Source organism: Oncorhynchus mykiss, chromosome 30 (genome assembly GCF_057628025.1).
Source record: "Oncorhynchus mykiss isolate SJ-2025 chromosome 30, ASM5762802v1, whole genome shotgun sequence".
NCBI classification, from domain to species: Eukaryota; Metazoa; Chordata; class Actinopteri; order Salmoniformes; family Salmonidae; genus Oncorhynchus; species Oncorhynchus mykiss.
In genome coordinates, this window is record NC_143051.1 from 39,161,234 (window position 1) to 39,176,795 (window position 15,562).

General features: G+C 41.9%; 1 protein-coding gene across 8 annotated transcripts in view; it reads left to right on the forward strand.

The window, feature by feature from the left end:
* LOC110487650 (histone-lysine N-methyltransferase ASH1L) overlaps positions 1-11,238 on the forward strand; it is a 51,230-nt gene extending 39,992 nt beyond the window's left edge. For all 8 annotated transcript variants that reach the window (XM_090228248.1, XM_090228253.1, XM_090228249.1 and 5 more), the window contains 6 exons: positions 6,145-6,235; positions 6,529-6,667; positions 6,785-6,957; positions 7,066-7,232; positions 7,584-8,028; positions 8,164-11,238. In XM_090228248.1, the coding sequence (XP_090084374.1) occupies positions 6,145-6,235; positions 6,529-6,667; positions 6,785-6,957; positions 7,066-7,232; positions 7,584-8,028; positions 8,164-8,255 (1,107 nt within the window). In that variant the 3' untranslated portion in view covers positions 8,256-11,238. The remainder of the gene's footprint in view (positions 1-6,144; positions 6,236-6,528; positions 6,668-6,784; positions 6,958-7,065; positions 7,233-7,583; positions 8,029-8,163) is intronic.
* Positions 11,239-15,562: the final 4,324 nt, after the last annotated feature.

Below are 15,562 nucleotides of genomic sequence, written 5' to 3' on the forward strand. Positions count from 1 at the left end.
ATACCCCAAGCGACTTACAGCTGTAATCGCAGCAAAAGGTGGCGCTACAAAGTATTAACTTAAGGGGGTTGAATAATTTTGCACGCCCAATTTTTCAGTTTTTGATTTGTTAAAAAAGTTTGAAATATCCAATAAATGTCGTTCCACTTCATGATTGTGTCCCACTTGTTGTTGATTCTTCACAAAAAAATACAGTTTTATATCTTTATGTTTGAAGCCTGAAATGTTGCAAAAGGTCGCAAAGTTCAAGGGGGCCGAATACTTTCGCAAGGCACTGTATATTCAGCCCAAGGGCACAACAGCCACTTTGATCGCAAAAGTAAAGGCTTTTTTTAGGGGGCATTTTGGCCACACGAGGGATGTCCCTGGGAAATTCGAGGCCTGGTGAGAATATTAAGTGCTTGTCAAATTGTGAATGAGATACAGATGAAGTGTGTGCAGCCTGCACAAGAAACAAATCAGAGCTCATGTCTTTCATGGAACTTTTTTCAAATCAGACGCATCATGCAGCTTAAGAATGTATTAAAAATCAAAACATATAGGCCAACGTTTATCATAACTTTAAATTAAGCAAGTTAGCAGCATCACTCCCCTGGAAATCTTTTGAAGAAAATATATTTTCTATTTTATTCAGCTATGTTCAATTGTATTTTCATACTATAAAATAATACAAATGAATGCTATGGAATTCTAAGCAAATCTTGCCTGAAATAATTTTGTGTAGCCCACAGCCATATCAGCGCCTAACATAAGGACAACTCAAGAGTATGCTATTCAAAACAGACCTTATTTACACACGTATTCAGCCCCTTTGCTATGAGACTCGATATTGAGGTCATAGCAAAGGGTGGATCCTGTTTTGATTGATCACCATTGAGACGTTTCTACAACTTAATTTGGAGTCCACCTGTGGTAAAAAAAATATATATATTAAAAAAAGAGTATGCTATTCTGTTCTTCTGATATAGACATTTTGTTCATATCATGTTTCTTTAGACCTGTCTAAAATACTTAGATTTATCCAATAATAATTGGATTTATTGTGATGTTGTAGGCTATATTAAATGGATTTATTAGACTTTTTAATGTAATGTTCCAAAGGTCTGCATCCGTATGTGTGGAAGCCAGGAGATGCGAAATGTGTTTGTTACAGTTTTCCAAAATTGTTTACACACATTTGCTGAATCTCTGGGCCATTTCCCCAAAACTCTAAACACAAAAATGCATTCAAAATGTTGTTGTTTTTTTTCATCAAAATGAAACGCGTCATATGAATAGATCTGTCTACCAACCAACAACACAAACTACTATGAATATCCCATCAGTAGGTTTATGCCTTTTGCATTTCCAGTGTTACACTTTAGCCGGTTGTAAAATATTGTTACAGTAATGTATATCAAATACATGTATACTCAAATATACATAAACACACCACATGCAATATAGTAACAAAAACATTGTCATTTATTTCCAAAATGCAGTATTTTTTAACACTTGTTTTGTATGTAACACTTCCCATACCCAACGGGAGAGGACCAGGAAAAACATTCAGTAAGATAAAGGGTTTTCTGTAGGTGACCAAATACTTATTTTCCACTATAATTTGCAAATAAATTCATTAAAAATCCTACAATGTGATTTTCTGGATTTTTTTTCTCATTTTGTCTGTCATAGTTGAAGTGTACCTATGATGAAAATTACAGGCCTCTCTCATCTTTAAGTGGGAGAACTTGCACAATTGGTGGCTGACTAAATACTTTTTTTGCCCCACTGTAAGTGTTTCTTTTGTCCAGGTGGGAAAGGGCAGTGTGGAGTGCATTAGAGATTGCATCATCTGTGGATCTGTTTGGAAGGTATTCAAATTGGAGTGGGTCTAGGGTTTCTGGGATAATGGTGTTAATGTGAGCCATTACCAGCCTTTCAAAGCACTTCATGGTTACGGACGTGAGTGCTACGGGTCGGTGGTCATTTAGGCAGATTACCTTAGTGTTATTGGGCACAGGGACTATGGTGGTCTGCGTGAAACATGTTGGTATTACAGACTCGGACAGGGAGGTTAAAAATGTCAGTGAAGACACCTGCCAGTTGGTCAGCACATGCCCAGAGCTCAAGTCCTGGTAATCTGTCTGGCCCCGCGGCCTTGTGAGTGTTGACCTGTTTAAAGGTTTTACTCACATCGGATAAGGCGAGCGTGGTCACACAGTCGTCCGGAACAGCTGACGCTCTCATCCATGTATCAGTGTTGCTTGCCTCGAAGTGATTTAGCTCGTCTGGTAGGCTCATGTCACTGGGCAGCCTGCGGCTGTGCTTCCCTTTGTAGTCTGTAATAGTTTGCAGGCCCTGCCACGGAAGACGTGTGTCGGAGCTAGTGTAGTAGGATTCAATCTTAGTCCTTTATTGACACTTTGTCTGTTTGATGGTTCGTCAGGGGACATAGCTGGATATCTTATAAGCTTCCGGCTTAGAGTCCCGCACCTTGAAAGCGGCAGCTCAACCCTTTAGCTCAGTGCGAATGTTGCCTGTAATCCATGGCTTCTGGTTGGGGTATGTACAGTTGAAGTTGGTAGTTTACATACACCTTAGCCAAATACATTTAAACTCAGTTTTTCATCCTAGTAAAAATTCCCTGTTAAGGTCAGATAGGATCACCACTTTATTTTAAGAATGTGAAATGTCAGAAAAATAGTAGATTGATTTATTTCAGCTTTTATTTCTTTCATCACATTCCCAGTGGGTCAGAAGTTTACATACACTCAATTAGTATTGGGTAACATTGCCTTTAAATTGTTTAACTTGGGTCAAATGGTTCGGATAGCCTTCCACAAGCTTCCAACAATAAGTTGGGTGAATTTTGGCCCATTTCGCCTAACGGAGCTGGTGTAACTGAGTCAGGTTTGTAGGCCTCCTTGCACGCACATGCTTTTTGTTCTGCCCACAAATTTTCTATAGGATTGAGGTCAGGGCTTTGTGATGGCCACTCCAATACCTCGACTTTGTTGTCCTTAAGCCATTTTGCCACAACTTTGGAAGTATGCTTGGGGTCATTGTCCATTTGGAAGACCCATTTGCGACCAAGCTTTAACTTCATGACTGATGTCTTGAGACGTTGCTTCAATATATCCACATAATTTTCCTACCTCATGATGTCATCTATTTTGTGAAGTGCACCAGTCCCTTCTGCAGCAAAGCACCCCCACAACATGATGCTGCCACCCCCGTGCTTCACGGTTGGGATGGTGTTCTTTGGCTAGCAAGCCTCCCCATTTTCCCTCCAAACATAACGATGGTCATTATTGCCAAACAGTTCTATTTTTGTTTCATCAGACATTTCTCCAAAAAGTACAACCTTTGTCCCCATGTGCAGTTGCAAACCGTAGTCTGGCTTTTTTCTGGCGGTTTTGGAGCAGTGGCTTTTTCCTTGCTGAGCGGCCTTTCAGGTTACGTCGATATTGGACTCATTTTACTGTGGATATAGATACTTTTGTACTTGTTTCCTCCAGCATCTTCACAAGGTCCTTTGCTGTCGTTTTGGGATTGATTTGCACTTTTCGCATACCAAAGTACGTTCATCTATAGGAGACAGAACACGTCTCCTTTCTGAGTGGTATGCCGGCTGCGTGGTCCCATGGTGTTTATACTTGGGTACTATTGTTTGTACAGATTAACATGGTACATTCAGGCGTTTGGAAATTGCTCATAAGGATGAACCAGACTTGTGGAGGTCTACAATTGTTTTTCTGCGGTCTTGGCTGATTTCTTTTGATTTTCCCATGATGTCAAGCAAAGAGGCAGTGAGTTTGAAGGTAGGCCTACACTTTCAATTTACTCAGATTATGTTAATTAGCCTATCAGAAGCTTCTGAAGCCATGACATAATTTTCTGGAATTTTCCAAGCTGTTTAAAGGCACAGTCAGCTTAGTGTATGTACACTTCTGACCCACTGGAATTGTGATGCAATGAGCTGCAAATTGTGATGCAATGAGTGAAATAATTTGTCTGCAAACAATTGTTGGAAAAATTACTTGCACAAAGTAGATGTCCTTACCCAGTTGCGAAAACTATAGTTTGTTAACAAGAAATTTGTGGAGTGGTTGAAAAACACGTTTTAATGACTCCAACCTAAGTGTATGTAAACTTTACGTACTGTCACTGTGGGGTAGACATCCTCAATTCACTTTTTGATAAAGCTAGTGACTGATGTGGTGTCCTCCTCAATGCCATCGGAAGAATTCCAGAACACATTCCAGTCTGTGCTGGCAAAACAGTCCTGTAGTTTAGCATCTGATTCAGCTAACCACTTTTTAATTGATCTTGTGCTTCCTGCTTTAATTTTTGCTTGTAAGCAGGAGTCACGAGTATACGATTGTGGTCAGATTTGCCAAATGGAAGGTGAGGGAGACCTTTGTATGCATCTCTGTGTGTGGAGTACAGATGATCTAGAAAATGTTTTTCCCCCTCCGGTTGTGCATTTAACATGCTGATAGAAATTAGGTAAAGCTGTTTTAAGATTCCCTGCATTAAAGTCCCCGGCCACTAGGAGCGCCGCCTCTTTGTGAGCGGTTTCCTGTTTGATTATTTCCTTATACAGCTGACTGAGTGTGGTCTTAGTGCCAGCATCTGTCTGTGGTGGTAAAAAAACAGCCACAAAGTATAGATGGAAACTCTCTTGGCAAATAGTGTGGTCTACAGTTTATCATGAGATACTCTACTTCAGGCATGCAAAATCTAGATACTTCCTTACAAATATGCACAGACCCCCCCCCCATCTTACCGGACGGAGTGTGCTGTTCTATATAGCCAGTGCAGCGTATATCCCACAAGCTGAATATCCATGTCATTCAGCCACAATTCGGTGTAACATAAGAATTTGACCGTTTTTGATGTCCCGTTGGTAGGATATTCGTGATCGTATCTCTAATTTATTGTCCAATGATTGTACGTTGTCAAGTACTACTGACGGTAAAGACAGATTTCCCCACTCGCCGTCCGTGGATCTTTACGAGGCACCCCGCTCTGTGTCCTTTCTCTTGCCAATAACGGGGATTTTTGCTTTGTTGGGTTTCTGAAGTGCATCCTGCTTGTTGGAGAAAAAGCCGTGTCTAATCCAAGGTGTGTGATCGCTGTCCTGATATCCAGAAGCTCTTTTTTGCTGTAAGATACGATGGCAGAAACATTATGTAACAAATAACGCGAAAAAAAACCCACAGCACAATTGGTTAGGTAAAACTGGCAGTTTCTCAGTTCTGCAGATGATCCACAAATATATGATTGGTTACAGTAAACTAAAATCTATTTTCTTTAAATATAAATTAACATTGGCCAACAATCACTGAGCAACATAGGCCTACTGATATGTCTAACTGCAGTATATGACAGTATACATACATAAAGAGCATAGTGGAGATGGTAGGTAAACTTACCAGTTGTAATTTCTGAATGTACGGATGATGGATGCAACCGTGTAGCGGCTCAGGTTGGCCTGAACTCTCTGCCCAGCCTCCCTCATACCCAATCCATGGTTGAGCACATGGTCAACCAATGTGTCCCTGATCTCATCTGAGATGACTGTCCTTCCTCGTCTTCCTCTTACTCTCACTCCTTCACCTCTAGCTTCACCATTGACTTCCATTTTCCTCCAAAACAGGAGAGGCCTTTTATAGTGCTAAAGCTCTGATTTCTAAGTGAACAATTAAGCAAATACTGTTTACACCTATGGGAAGTGGGTGTTGCTAATTGGTGTGTAGAGCTTGGCAATTGTGATTGGCGTTGCTTTCCAAAGGGACAAAAAATATAACATTTTTGAATGTTGTGCCTAATGTAGAGAACTGTGTGTAGTGTTTTGCAAAAAGTGTGATAGAATCGAAAACTGAGTGTAAAGCAGGAATTGTGCTTGCAGAATTGCAGACTTGGATTAGGGATTTGTTACATGAGTTTCAGGTTTCAGTGATTGCGTTTGAAGTTCCAATTTTAGAGTGTAAACAGTTGAGAAACTGTTATTAACGGTCAATTACAGTGAGACCGTCGAGCAAATAATCTCCGGCTGACACGACTTCATGACTGCCACAGCCCTGGTTATGTCAAATGAGTGCTTTGTCTATTTCATCTTCCTGTTTCATCTGATATCCTGTCCCATTGGTGCTCCAGGAGGTGCCAATGCTGCCCCAGCCCAGCTACGCCCAGTCTGGCTCCATCTACCACATCTGTTTACTGCGAGACGAACTGCTGCTGCACCAAGGTATGGAAGGGGACTATAACCATGGTTGTGTGTGAAATTGCACCCTATTCCCTATATAGTGCACTACTTTTGACTAGGGCCCTGCTCAGGAGTATAGGCCACTATATAGGGAATAGAATGACATTTCAGATGGAAGCCCATGTACTGTATAAGGCCAAGTCAATGTTTTAGTATGTTTGTGTGCCAGTTGCACAGGTTGCCACATTGAATAATAGCTGTATAGCACCTTGGGGTGTGTTAAATATGCTTTATAAATAAAAACCATGACAATGTTATGTAACCTGTCTGTCCAGGTGACTGTGTGTACCTGATGAGGGACAGCAGACGCACCCCAGAAGGCCAGCCAGTCAGGCAGTCCTACCGCCTCCTGTCCCATGTCAACAGGGACAAGCTGGACATCTTCCGCATCGAGAAACTCTGGAAGAGCGAAAAGTAAGGAATGGGACAAAGGGAACACCACTTTGAGCCAGCACTGAGCAACATCAGCGATTTCATTGCTGTATTTTTGTCTCTGACTCTCTCGTCTCATTTTGTGTGTGTGGCCTGTAGGGGTGAGAGGTTTGCCTTTGGCCACCATTACTTCAGGCCCCACGAGACACACCACTCGCCCTCGCGCCGCTTCTACCACAACGAGTTGTTCCGCGTGCCGCTCTACGAGATCATCCCACTGGAGGCCGTGGTCGGGACCTGCTGTGTCCTCGACCACTACACTTACTGCAAGGGTGAGAAACACTCACGTGCGCACACAGTTTGTAAGGGAGATGTATAAACACACACTGAGCTAACACACATAATTACCTAAACTGACCTGTGGTGTTATTTTCTTTCAGGACGGCCAAAGGGAGTGAAGGAGCAGGACGTGTACATCTGTGACTACCGCCTGGACAAGTCAGCGCACCTCTTCTACAAGATCCACCGCAACCGCTTCCCCGTGTGCACTAAGCCCTACGCCTTCAACCACTTCCCCAAGAGGCTGGCCCCCAAGAGAGACTTCTCGGTAAGAGGGTCCAAGAGGAGGGCTTGGGGGTTGTACTGAAGTGTTTTTCTGGAGTTTTAGTGAGGCTCGTTTGAGGTAAAATTGAATTTAGTGTAATCGGAGAAGTGTATCAAAGATGATGGATCAGGCACTAGTGATGACTGATGTGCCTACCATTCTTTAACTGTGTGCTGTTTTTGCAAACCGTTAGTTATCCTGAGAGAGATGATGGGGGTCCAGCTTGATAGTTAATTCTGCTCCAATTCGTATTGCTTGTTCATAAAACAAATGGTTAATAATCCCAAAATCTAACTTGTGCATGAACAACTTGTAAGTCAACTGAAAGTCTGTTCCTTCCCAACCTCGCCTTAGCCGCACTACGTTCCCGACAACTACAAGAGGAACGGGGGGCGTTCGGCCTGGAAGAGCGAGCGGCCCAAAGGAGTTGGAGGAGCCTGTGAGGACGATGCTTCCCCATGCGACCAGGGTGACAACTTCCGTCCGGAGAGTGAAAACAGAAGAGGGGTGGAGGGGGACATGGATGCTGCCCAAGAAGAAACCACACTCCCTGCGGCTGCCCCACCTCCACAACCAGTTGGGCCAGGGGAGGGAGAAGAAGAGGACGGGGGGCAGGAGGTAGAGGAGCATAGGGAGCTGGAGGAAGGTGCAGCAGAGAGAGGAGTTGACATGTTGGATCTCCTCCCCTCCATCTCTTCCTCACCCCTCCATCACTCTGGACTTGGCAGGAGGGAGGCACAAAGGGATCGGCTAAACAAGATTCTGCTGGATCTGCTACACAGAACACCCAATAAGAATGGTGAGCAGGCAATGAGGAAATGGGTATAGAGACACTGGGTGGTTTGATGAAGAGGGAGACTTGATGAAGGGGAAATATCGGACAGTTAACTGAGTGTCATTGGTGTTTAGTAACTTCTCTCTCTTCTTCCAACAGCCATAGATGTCACTTATCTTCTAGAGGAAGGGTCAGGGCGGCGATTACGTAGAAGGACGCTTGGATTTGGAGACTTTGTGGGTAGAAAATGATGTTGCCACTTACCTGGCAAGCACATTCCCCTTTCATTCACTTGGGAGAGGTGGGGGTGAAATGGAAAACATGGTAAGGGAAGATGACATTTGCAAAGAGAAAGTGACCACAAAGGGCAAGGGTTGGTACCCTTCCCGGGCGTGTCCCCTCTTCCCCAACCTGTCATCTCAAGTGATGAGACAACCCAATGACAACCCAACAGTTGGAAGCAGTGCACTCGGCTGTTGTGGTCAATGGTAACGGTTTTGTTGGTGACACAAGGACTTCTTCTCAGGAGGGTGGACCCAGACTTATTGAAGTACGATGCAAATGCATTTTTTTTTACGTAGGAAAAAGTACCCCATGCACTTAAAAATGCGCATTGAACAAATGTTAATCAAAGACAGCCCTGGTTACTCAGGGCAAAGAGACTATTACATAGGCTTCACATTATCTATACACATGGCTCATCAGTGAAACCTTGAGTCAATTATTTTTAGTGAGCAAAAGAAAGCAACATGTGGTACTGAACATGGCTGTGGCATAGTCATAGACTCAAATATACTTTTTTTTTAACGATATCAAATGGGAATGAGGAGGCTGGAAACCTGCGCCCTCAGTGGGACTAGGTGGTATTGAAACTAAACATAGGCCACGAGACCTAAATGTACGAGGATAAGAGGCATAGGAGGCTATGCAGTGGACTGTATGAGCAACTTGTAAACATACACTGCTGATGATGAACTAGGAGAGAAGCTGCAGGAACGAGGTTGTTCAACTGCACTTTGGTACCATGGATATGGTTGGCTCTCTAATGTATCAACGAGACACACTAACACTCACATGTTATTGGATGATGCAGTCTGAAAAGCAAGTTAATAATAAGTATTTCTTTTTCTTTCATACTGTAGTAATTCATTAGGAACAGAGAAGGAAGGACAGGATTGTGTTTGTAAAGAATAGCTGGTGGTCTTTGGAAAGATATAATGTGCGCTTTTGGTCAGTCAAGTGTCTTGTCCGCTTCGCCCCTCTTTCTGAAGTACCTGATTCACCAGCTTAATGAAGTCAGGCGGCGGGAACACTGACTCTTACTGTAACGCCTTAGAACGCCGTGGTCCCTGACTGCCTTGCGTGAGTGTATGCACATTTGTGTGTCTAATCTGCCAGAATTCTTGAAGAAAAAAAATTATGAAAAAATTAAGGGCTTGATGGCAATTAACATTTTATGGGAAATTGTGGAAACCATAGGTAACGTAAAATGTATTGTGACGGTCATATTTTCTTATATTCTATGAAAAGGGGTATCTGTTGGGAGGGAAGGGATTCTAGCTGTAAATGTTTTCTTCAAATGTGTTTCTGGTTGCCATGGAGAATATTTTAAATCATTTGTGAGATTTGATGAGATTTATTTTTTCCAAATGCTTCTGTTTAAAATGAGACTTAGATTGAGATGTCCCATCAAGATGGACTGGCATAGAGATGGAGAGAGTAAGAAAACAGACAGAAAGAGGACAGAAAGTTGTACAGTGCCAAGTTATGTATATACAGACTGGGATAATGTGAGAAGTGTCTCCAAAAGCAATATCTTGATAACGGATTTCGTGTATTGTACAGGACTCAGCCCCATATGTATTATAATTATTATTTCTGCCATTTGTATTACTATAATCAAAACACTTAAGCTTGGGAGAGGTGTTTTTGTCCAGTAAAATGTACAACTGTCCTAATTGAATGACATGAACTTAAACAGAATTTTTGTTGCCTAAAAATTAAACTGAACAAAAATATAAATGCAACATGCAACAATTTCAAAGATGTTACTGAGTTAGAGTTCATATAAGGAAATCTGTCAATTGAAATAAATTCATTAGGCCCCAATCTATGGATTTCACCGATATGCAACTCTTGGTAAAAGATAACGTGAAAATCCAGAGGCCCATTTTTTAAGGGCATCTTTGTGCATTTAAATTACCATAGACAAAATGCAATTGTGTTCGTTGACATCAGAAAACTGCTCACCCACACGACGCCATACACGTGGTCAGCAGTTGTAAAGCTTGACTGGATATACTGCTAAATCCTCTAAAACAATGTTGGAGGCGGCTTATGTTAGAGAAATGAACATTACATTTTCTGACAACAGTTCTGGTGGACATTCCTGCAGTCACTATGCCAATTGCACGCTCTCTGAACTTCACACATCTGTGGCATTGTGTTGTGACAAAACTGCACGTTTTGGTGGCCTTTCATTGTCCCCAGCACAAGGTGCACCTGTGTAATGATCATGCTGTTTAATAAGCTACTTGATATTCCACACTTGTCAGGTGGAAGAATTATCTTGGTCAAGAAGAAATGCTCACTAACAGGGATGTGAACAAATTTGTGCACAATGAGAGAAATAAGCTTTTTATGCATATGGAAAATCTCTGGGATCTTTTAGTTCTGCTCATGAAACATGGGACCAACCCTTTACATGTTGCGTTTATATTTTTGTTCAGTGTGAGAAGAATGTCAAACAAACTTCATATAAAGCATTGGGACATAACAGTGACTCTGAAATTACATCTGTCGCTGTAATAATATTACTTTTGAGGAGAAAATATGCTCCTTGTTTTTGCTGCAAAGTGTTGAACACTAAAAAAACAAACCAACTTAATGTTGATATTTTGAAAGATGTCAGCTCCAATATGTAACTCCCCCCCCTGAGAAATTGTTCAGTTTGTGATAGCGGTCATAAATTTGATGCTTGTACTTGTATTTGTGTGTTTTGTGTGATTTGTTTAGTTATTTTTTTAGACAATCACAAAATAAGATACAAGCATTGTAAATGGACAGACTGGCAGACATTTTGTGATGTGTACAGTTTGTCAACTTCTTCCACTCTCGTTAAAAGTTTGTAATTATGATTCTAAAGTTATGAAAATGCTGTTGGTTTTTACTTTTTGTTTTATATTCAATTTGTTTTTGTTTTTTAATAAAAAGCACTACATTATTGTGAATAAATGTTTATTTTGCCTTGCCTTTTTGATCGTTAAATTGTACTCTGGATTTCCTTAATATAATTGAGTTATATTCAGCCATCTAAGCAGGGATGTAGAAAAGCAGTACGTATGAGGGTCTGCTCCCAGGTTTAGACAGGTGGCTGCCGGTGCATAAGAGCTCATTTAATTATGGAGTTCAGCAGGTACACACAAACCATAAAAAGGAAAATCCAAGGTCAGGATGCAAAAGTATACTCAATACTCAATAGAAAAAGTCCCTGTACAGTTAGTTACTCACTTGCACATAACACCTTGACATGGATCTCCACGCTGTCCTATTCAGGGCCAGGTCCCAGTCTGATGTGGTTTTGAGTCCCAGGTTGTGTAGGTCGTCCGCCAATTGGTTCGATCATCTGGCTCTCGGTCTTCCTCTTGGGCGTAGCTCCATAGGTGGGTTTTTATCTGACCAGGTGACCGAACAGTCAGTACTAACCAAAAAAGTTAGATTTTTTAGATTTTTTTTTTGAACACTTAATTGCACTAAACTGATATGGATCCTTTATCTGTTTGATTTGGAATTTTAGAACCCCTTTTAGGTATATTTAAAAAAAAGGTTATTTGTGAAAATATTAAATTTGGCCTTTACTACTATAGCCCAGAGAAACACATTGAATAACACATTAATAAATGTGTCAAAAGAAGGGGGGGAGGCACAAAACTACTTTCAGTTTTTTAAAATAGGTACCAGTTCCCTTCAAATGAGTCCTTGTGGGGGTCGTAGAGCAAAACAGAGAACAACCTTGTGTTTGTGGGAGTCTCCCCTTTCCATAGAGTAGTCATACTGTAGTCAGGAACCAATATACTCAGTCAGTTAGGAAAGCTAAGGCTAGCTTTTTCAAACACTAATTTGTTTCCTGTAGCACATATTCCAATAAGTTTTTGGACACTAAAGTCCATGGACAATAAGAGCACCTCCTCCCAGCTGCCCACTGCACTGAGGATAGGAAACACTGTCACCACCGATAAATCTACGATAATCGAGAATTTCAATAAGCATTTCTCTACAGCAGCTGGCCACGCTTTCCACCTGGCTACCCCCCTGCAGCAACTTTAAATATTATTGATTATTTAGGCTAAAAACAACATGAGGATTGATTATAAACATCATTTGACATGTTTCTACGAACTTAACTGATACTATTTGGATTTTTCGTCTGCCTGTTGTGACTGCATTTGAGCCTGTGGATTCTTGAACAAAACTGAGGTTTTTGGATATAAACAGGGACTTTATCGAACAAAACAAACATTTGAGTAAATGGGAGTCTTGTGAGTGCAACCATATGAAGATCATCAAAGATAAGTGATTAATTTTATCACTATTTCTGACTTGTGTAACTCTACTTGGCTGGTTACTGTTTGTAATGATTTGTCTGCTGGGCGCTGTTCTGAGATAATCGCATGGTATGCTTTCGCCGTAAAGACTTTTTGAAATCTGACACCGTGGTTGGATTAACAAGAAGTTAATCTTTAAACCGATGTATAACACTTGTACGCTTCATTAATTTTATAATGAGTATTTCTGTTTTTGAATTTGGCGCTCTGCAATTTCACTGGATGTTGGCCAGGTGGGACGCTACTGTCCCACGTCCCCTAGTGAGGTTAATAAACAGATCACTGACCATTTCGAATCCCACCGTACCTTCTCCACTATGCAATCATCTGGTTCCGAGTTGGTCATAGGTGCACCTCAGCCACTGTCAAGGTCCAAAACGATATCATAACCGCCATTGATAAAAGACAGTACTGTGCAGCCGTATTCATCGACCTGGCCAAGTCTTTCGACACTGTAAATCACCGCATTCTTATCGGCAAACTCAATAGCCTTGGCTTCTCAAATGACTGCCTCACCTGGTTCACCAACTACTTCTCAGACAGAGTTAATTCTGTCAAATCGGAGGGCCTGTTGTCAGAGGTCCGGACAGTCTCTAAGGGGGTGCCACAGGGTTCAATTCTCAGGCCGACTCTTTTCTCTGTATATATCAATGTCGTCGCTCTTGCAGCTGGTGATTCTCTGATCCACCTCTACGCAGACGACACTATTTTGTATACATCTCACCCTTCTTTGGACACTGTGCTAACAAACCTCCGAACGAGCTTCAACACCATACAACACTCCTTCCGTGGCCTGCAACTGCTTTTGAATGCTAGAAAAACTAAGTGCATGCTCTTCAACCGATTGCTGCCCGCACCCTCCCGCCCGACTAGCAACACTACTATGGACGGTTCTGACCTAGAATATGTGGACAACTACAAATACCTAAGTGTCTGGTTAGACTGTAAACTCTCCTTCCAGACTCACATTAAGCATCTCCAATCCAAAATTAAATCTAGAATCAGCTTCCTATTTCGCAACAAAGCCTCCTTCACTCATGCCGCCAAACATACCCTCGTAAAACTGACTATCCTACCGATCCTCGACTTCGGCGATGTCATTGACAAAATAGCCCCCAACACTCTACTCAGCAAACTGGATGTAGTCTATCACAGTGCCGTCCGTTTTATCACCAAAGCCCCATATACTACCCACCACTGCGACCTGTATGCTCTCGTTGGCTGGCCCTCACTACATATCCGTTGCCTAACCCACTGGCTCCAGGTCATCTATAAGTCTTTGCTAGGTAAAGCCCCGCCTTATCTCAGCTCACTGATCACCATAGCAACACCCACCCGTAGCACGTGCTCCAGCAGGTACAGTGCCTTGCGAAAGTATTCGGCCCCCTTGAACTTTGCGACCTTTTGCCACATTTCAGGCTTCAAACATAAAGATATAAAACTGTATTTTTTTGTGAAGAATCAACAACAAGTGGGACACAATCATGAAGTGGAACGACATTTATTGGATATTTCAAACTTTTTTGACAAATCAAAAACTGAAAAATTGGGCGTGCAAAATTATTCAGCCCCCTTAAATTAATACTTTGTAGCGCCACCTTTTGCTGTGATTACAGCTGTAAGTCGCTTGGGGTATGTCTATCAGTTTTGCACATCGAGAGACTGAAATGTTTTCCCATTCCTCCTTGCAAAACAGCTCGAGCTCAGTGAGGTTGGATGGAGAGCATTTGTGAACAGCAGTTTTCAGTTCTTTCCACAGATTCTTGATTGGATTCAGGTCTGGACTTTGACTTGGCCATTCTGTTTATTTATGAACCATTCCATTGTAGATTTTGCTTTATGTTTTGGATCATTGTCTTGTTGGAAGACAAATCTCCGTCCCAGTCTCAGGTCTTTTGCAGACTACATCAGGTTTTCTTCCAGAATGGTCCTGTATTTGGCTCCATCCATCTTCCCATCAATTTTAACCATCTTCCATGTCCCTGCAGAAGAAAAGCAGGCCCAAACCATGATGCTGCCACCACCATGTTTGACAGTGGGGATGGTGTGTTCAGCTGTGTTGCTTTTACGCCAAACATAATGTTTTGCATTGTTGCCAAAAAGTTCAATTTTGGTTTCATCTGACCAGAGCACCTTCTTCCACATGTTTGGTGTGTCTCCCAGGTGGCTTGTGGCAAACTTTAAACGACACTTTTTATGGATATCTTTAAGAAATGGCTTTCTTCTTGCCACTCTTCCATAAAGGCCAGATTTGTGCAATATACGACTGATTGTTGTCCTATGGACAGAGTCTCCCACCTCAGCTGTAGATCTCTGCAGTTCATCCAGAGTGATCATGGGCCTCTTGGCTGCATCTCTGATCAGTCTTCTCCTTGTATGAGCTGAAAGTTTAGAGGGACGGCCAGGTCTTGGTAGATTTGCAGTGGTCTGATACTCCTTCCATTTCAATATTATCGCTTGCACAGTGCTCCTTGGGATGTTTAAAGCTTGGGAAATCTTTTTGTATCCAAATCCGGCTTTAAACTTCTTCACAACAGTATCTCGGACCTGCCTGGTGTGTTCCTTGTTCTTCATGATGCTCTCTGCGCTTTTAACGGACCTCTGAGACTATCACAGTGCAGGTGCATTTATACGGAGACTTGATTACACACAGGTGGATTGTATTTATCATCATTAGTCATTTAGGTCAACATTGGATCATTCAGAGATCCTCACTGAACTTCTGGAGAGAGTTTGCTGCACTGAAAGTAAAGGGGCTGAATAATTTTGCACGCCCAATTTTTCAGTTTTTGATTGTTAAAAAAGTTTGAAATATCCAATAAATGTCGTTCCACTTCATGATTGTGTCCCACTTGTTGTTGATTCTTCACAAAAAAATACAGTTTTATATCTTTATGTTTGAAGCCTGAAATGTGGCAAAAGGTCGCAAAGTTCAAGGGGGCCGAATACTTTCG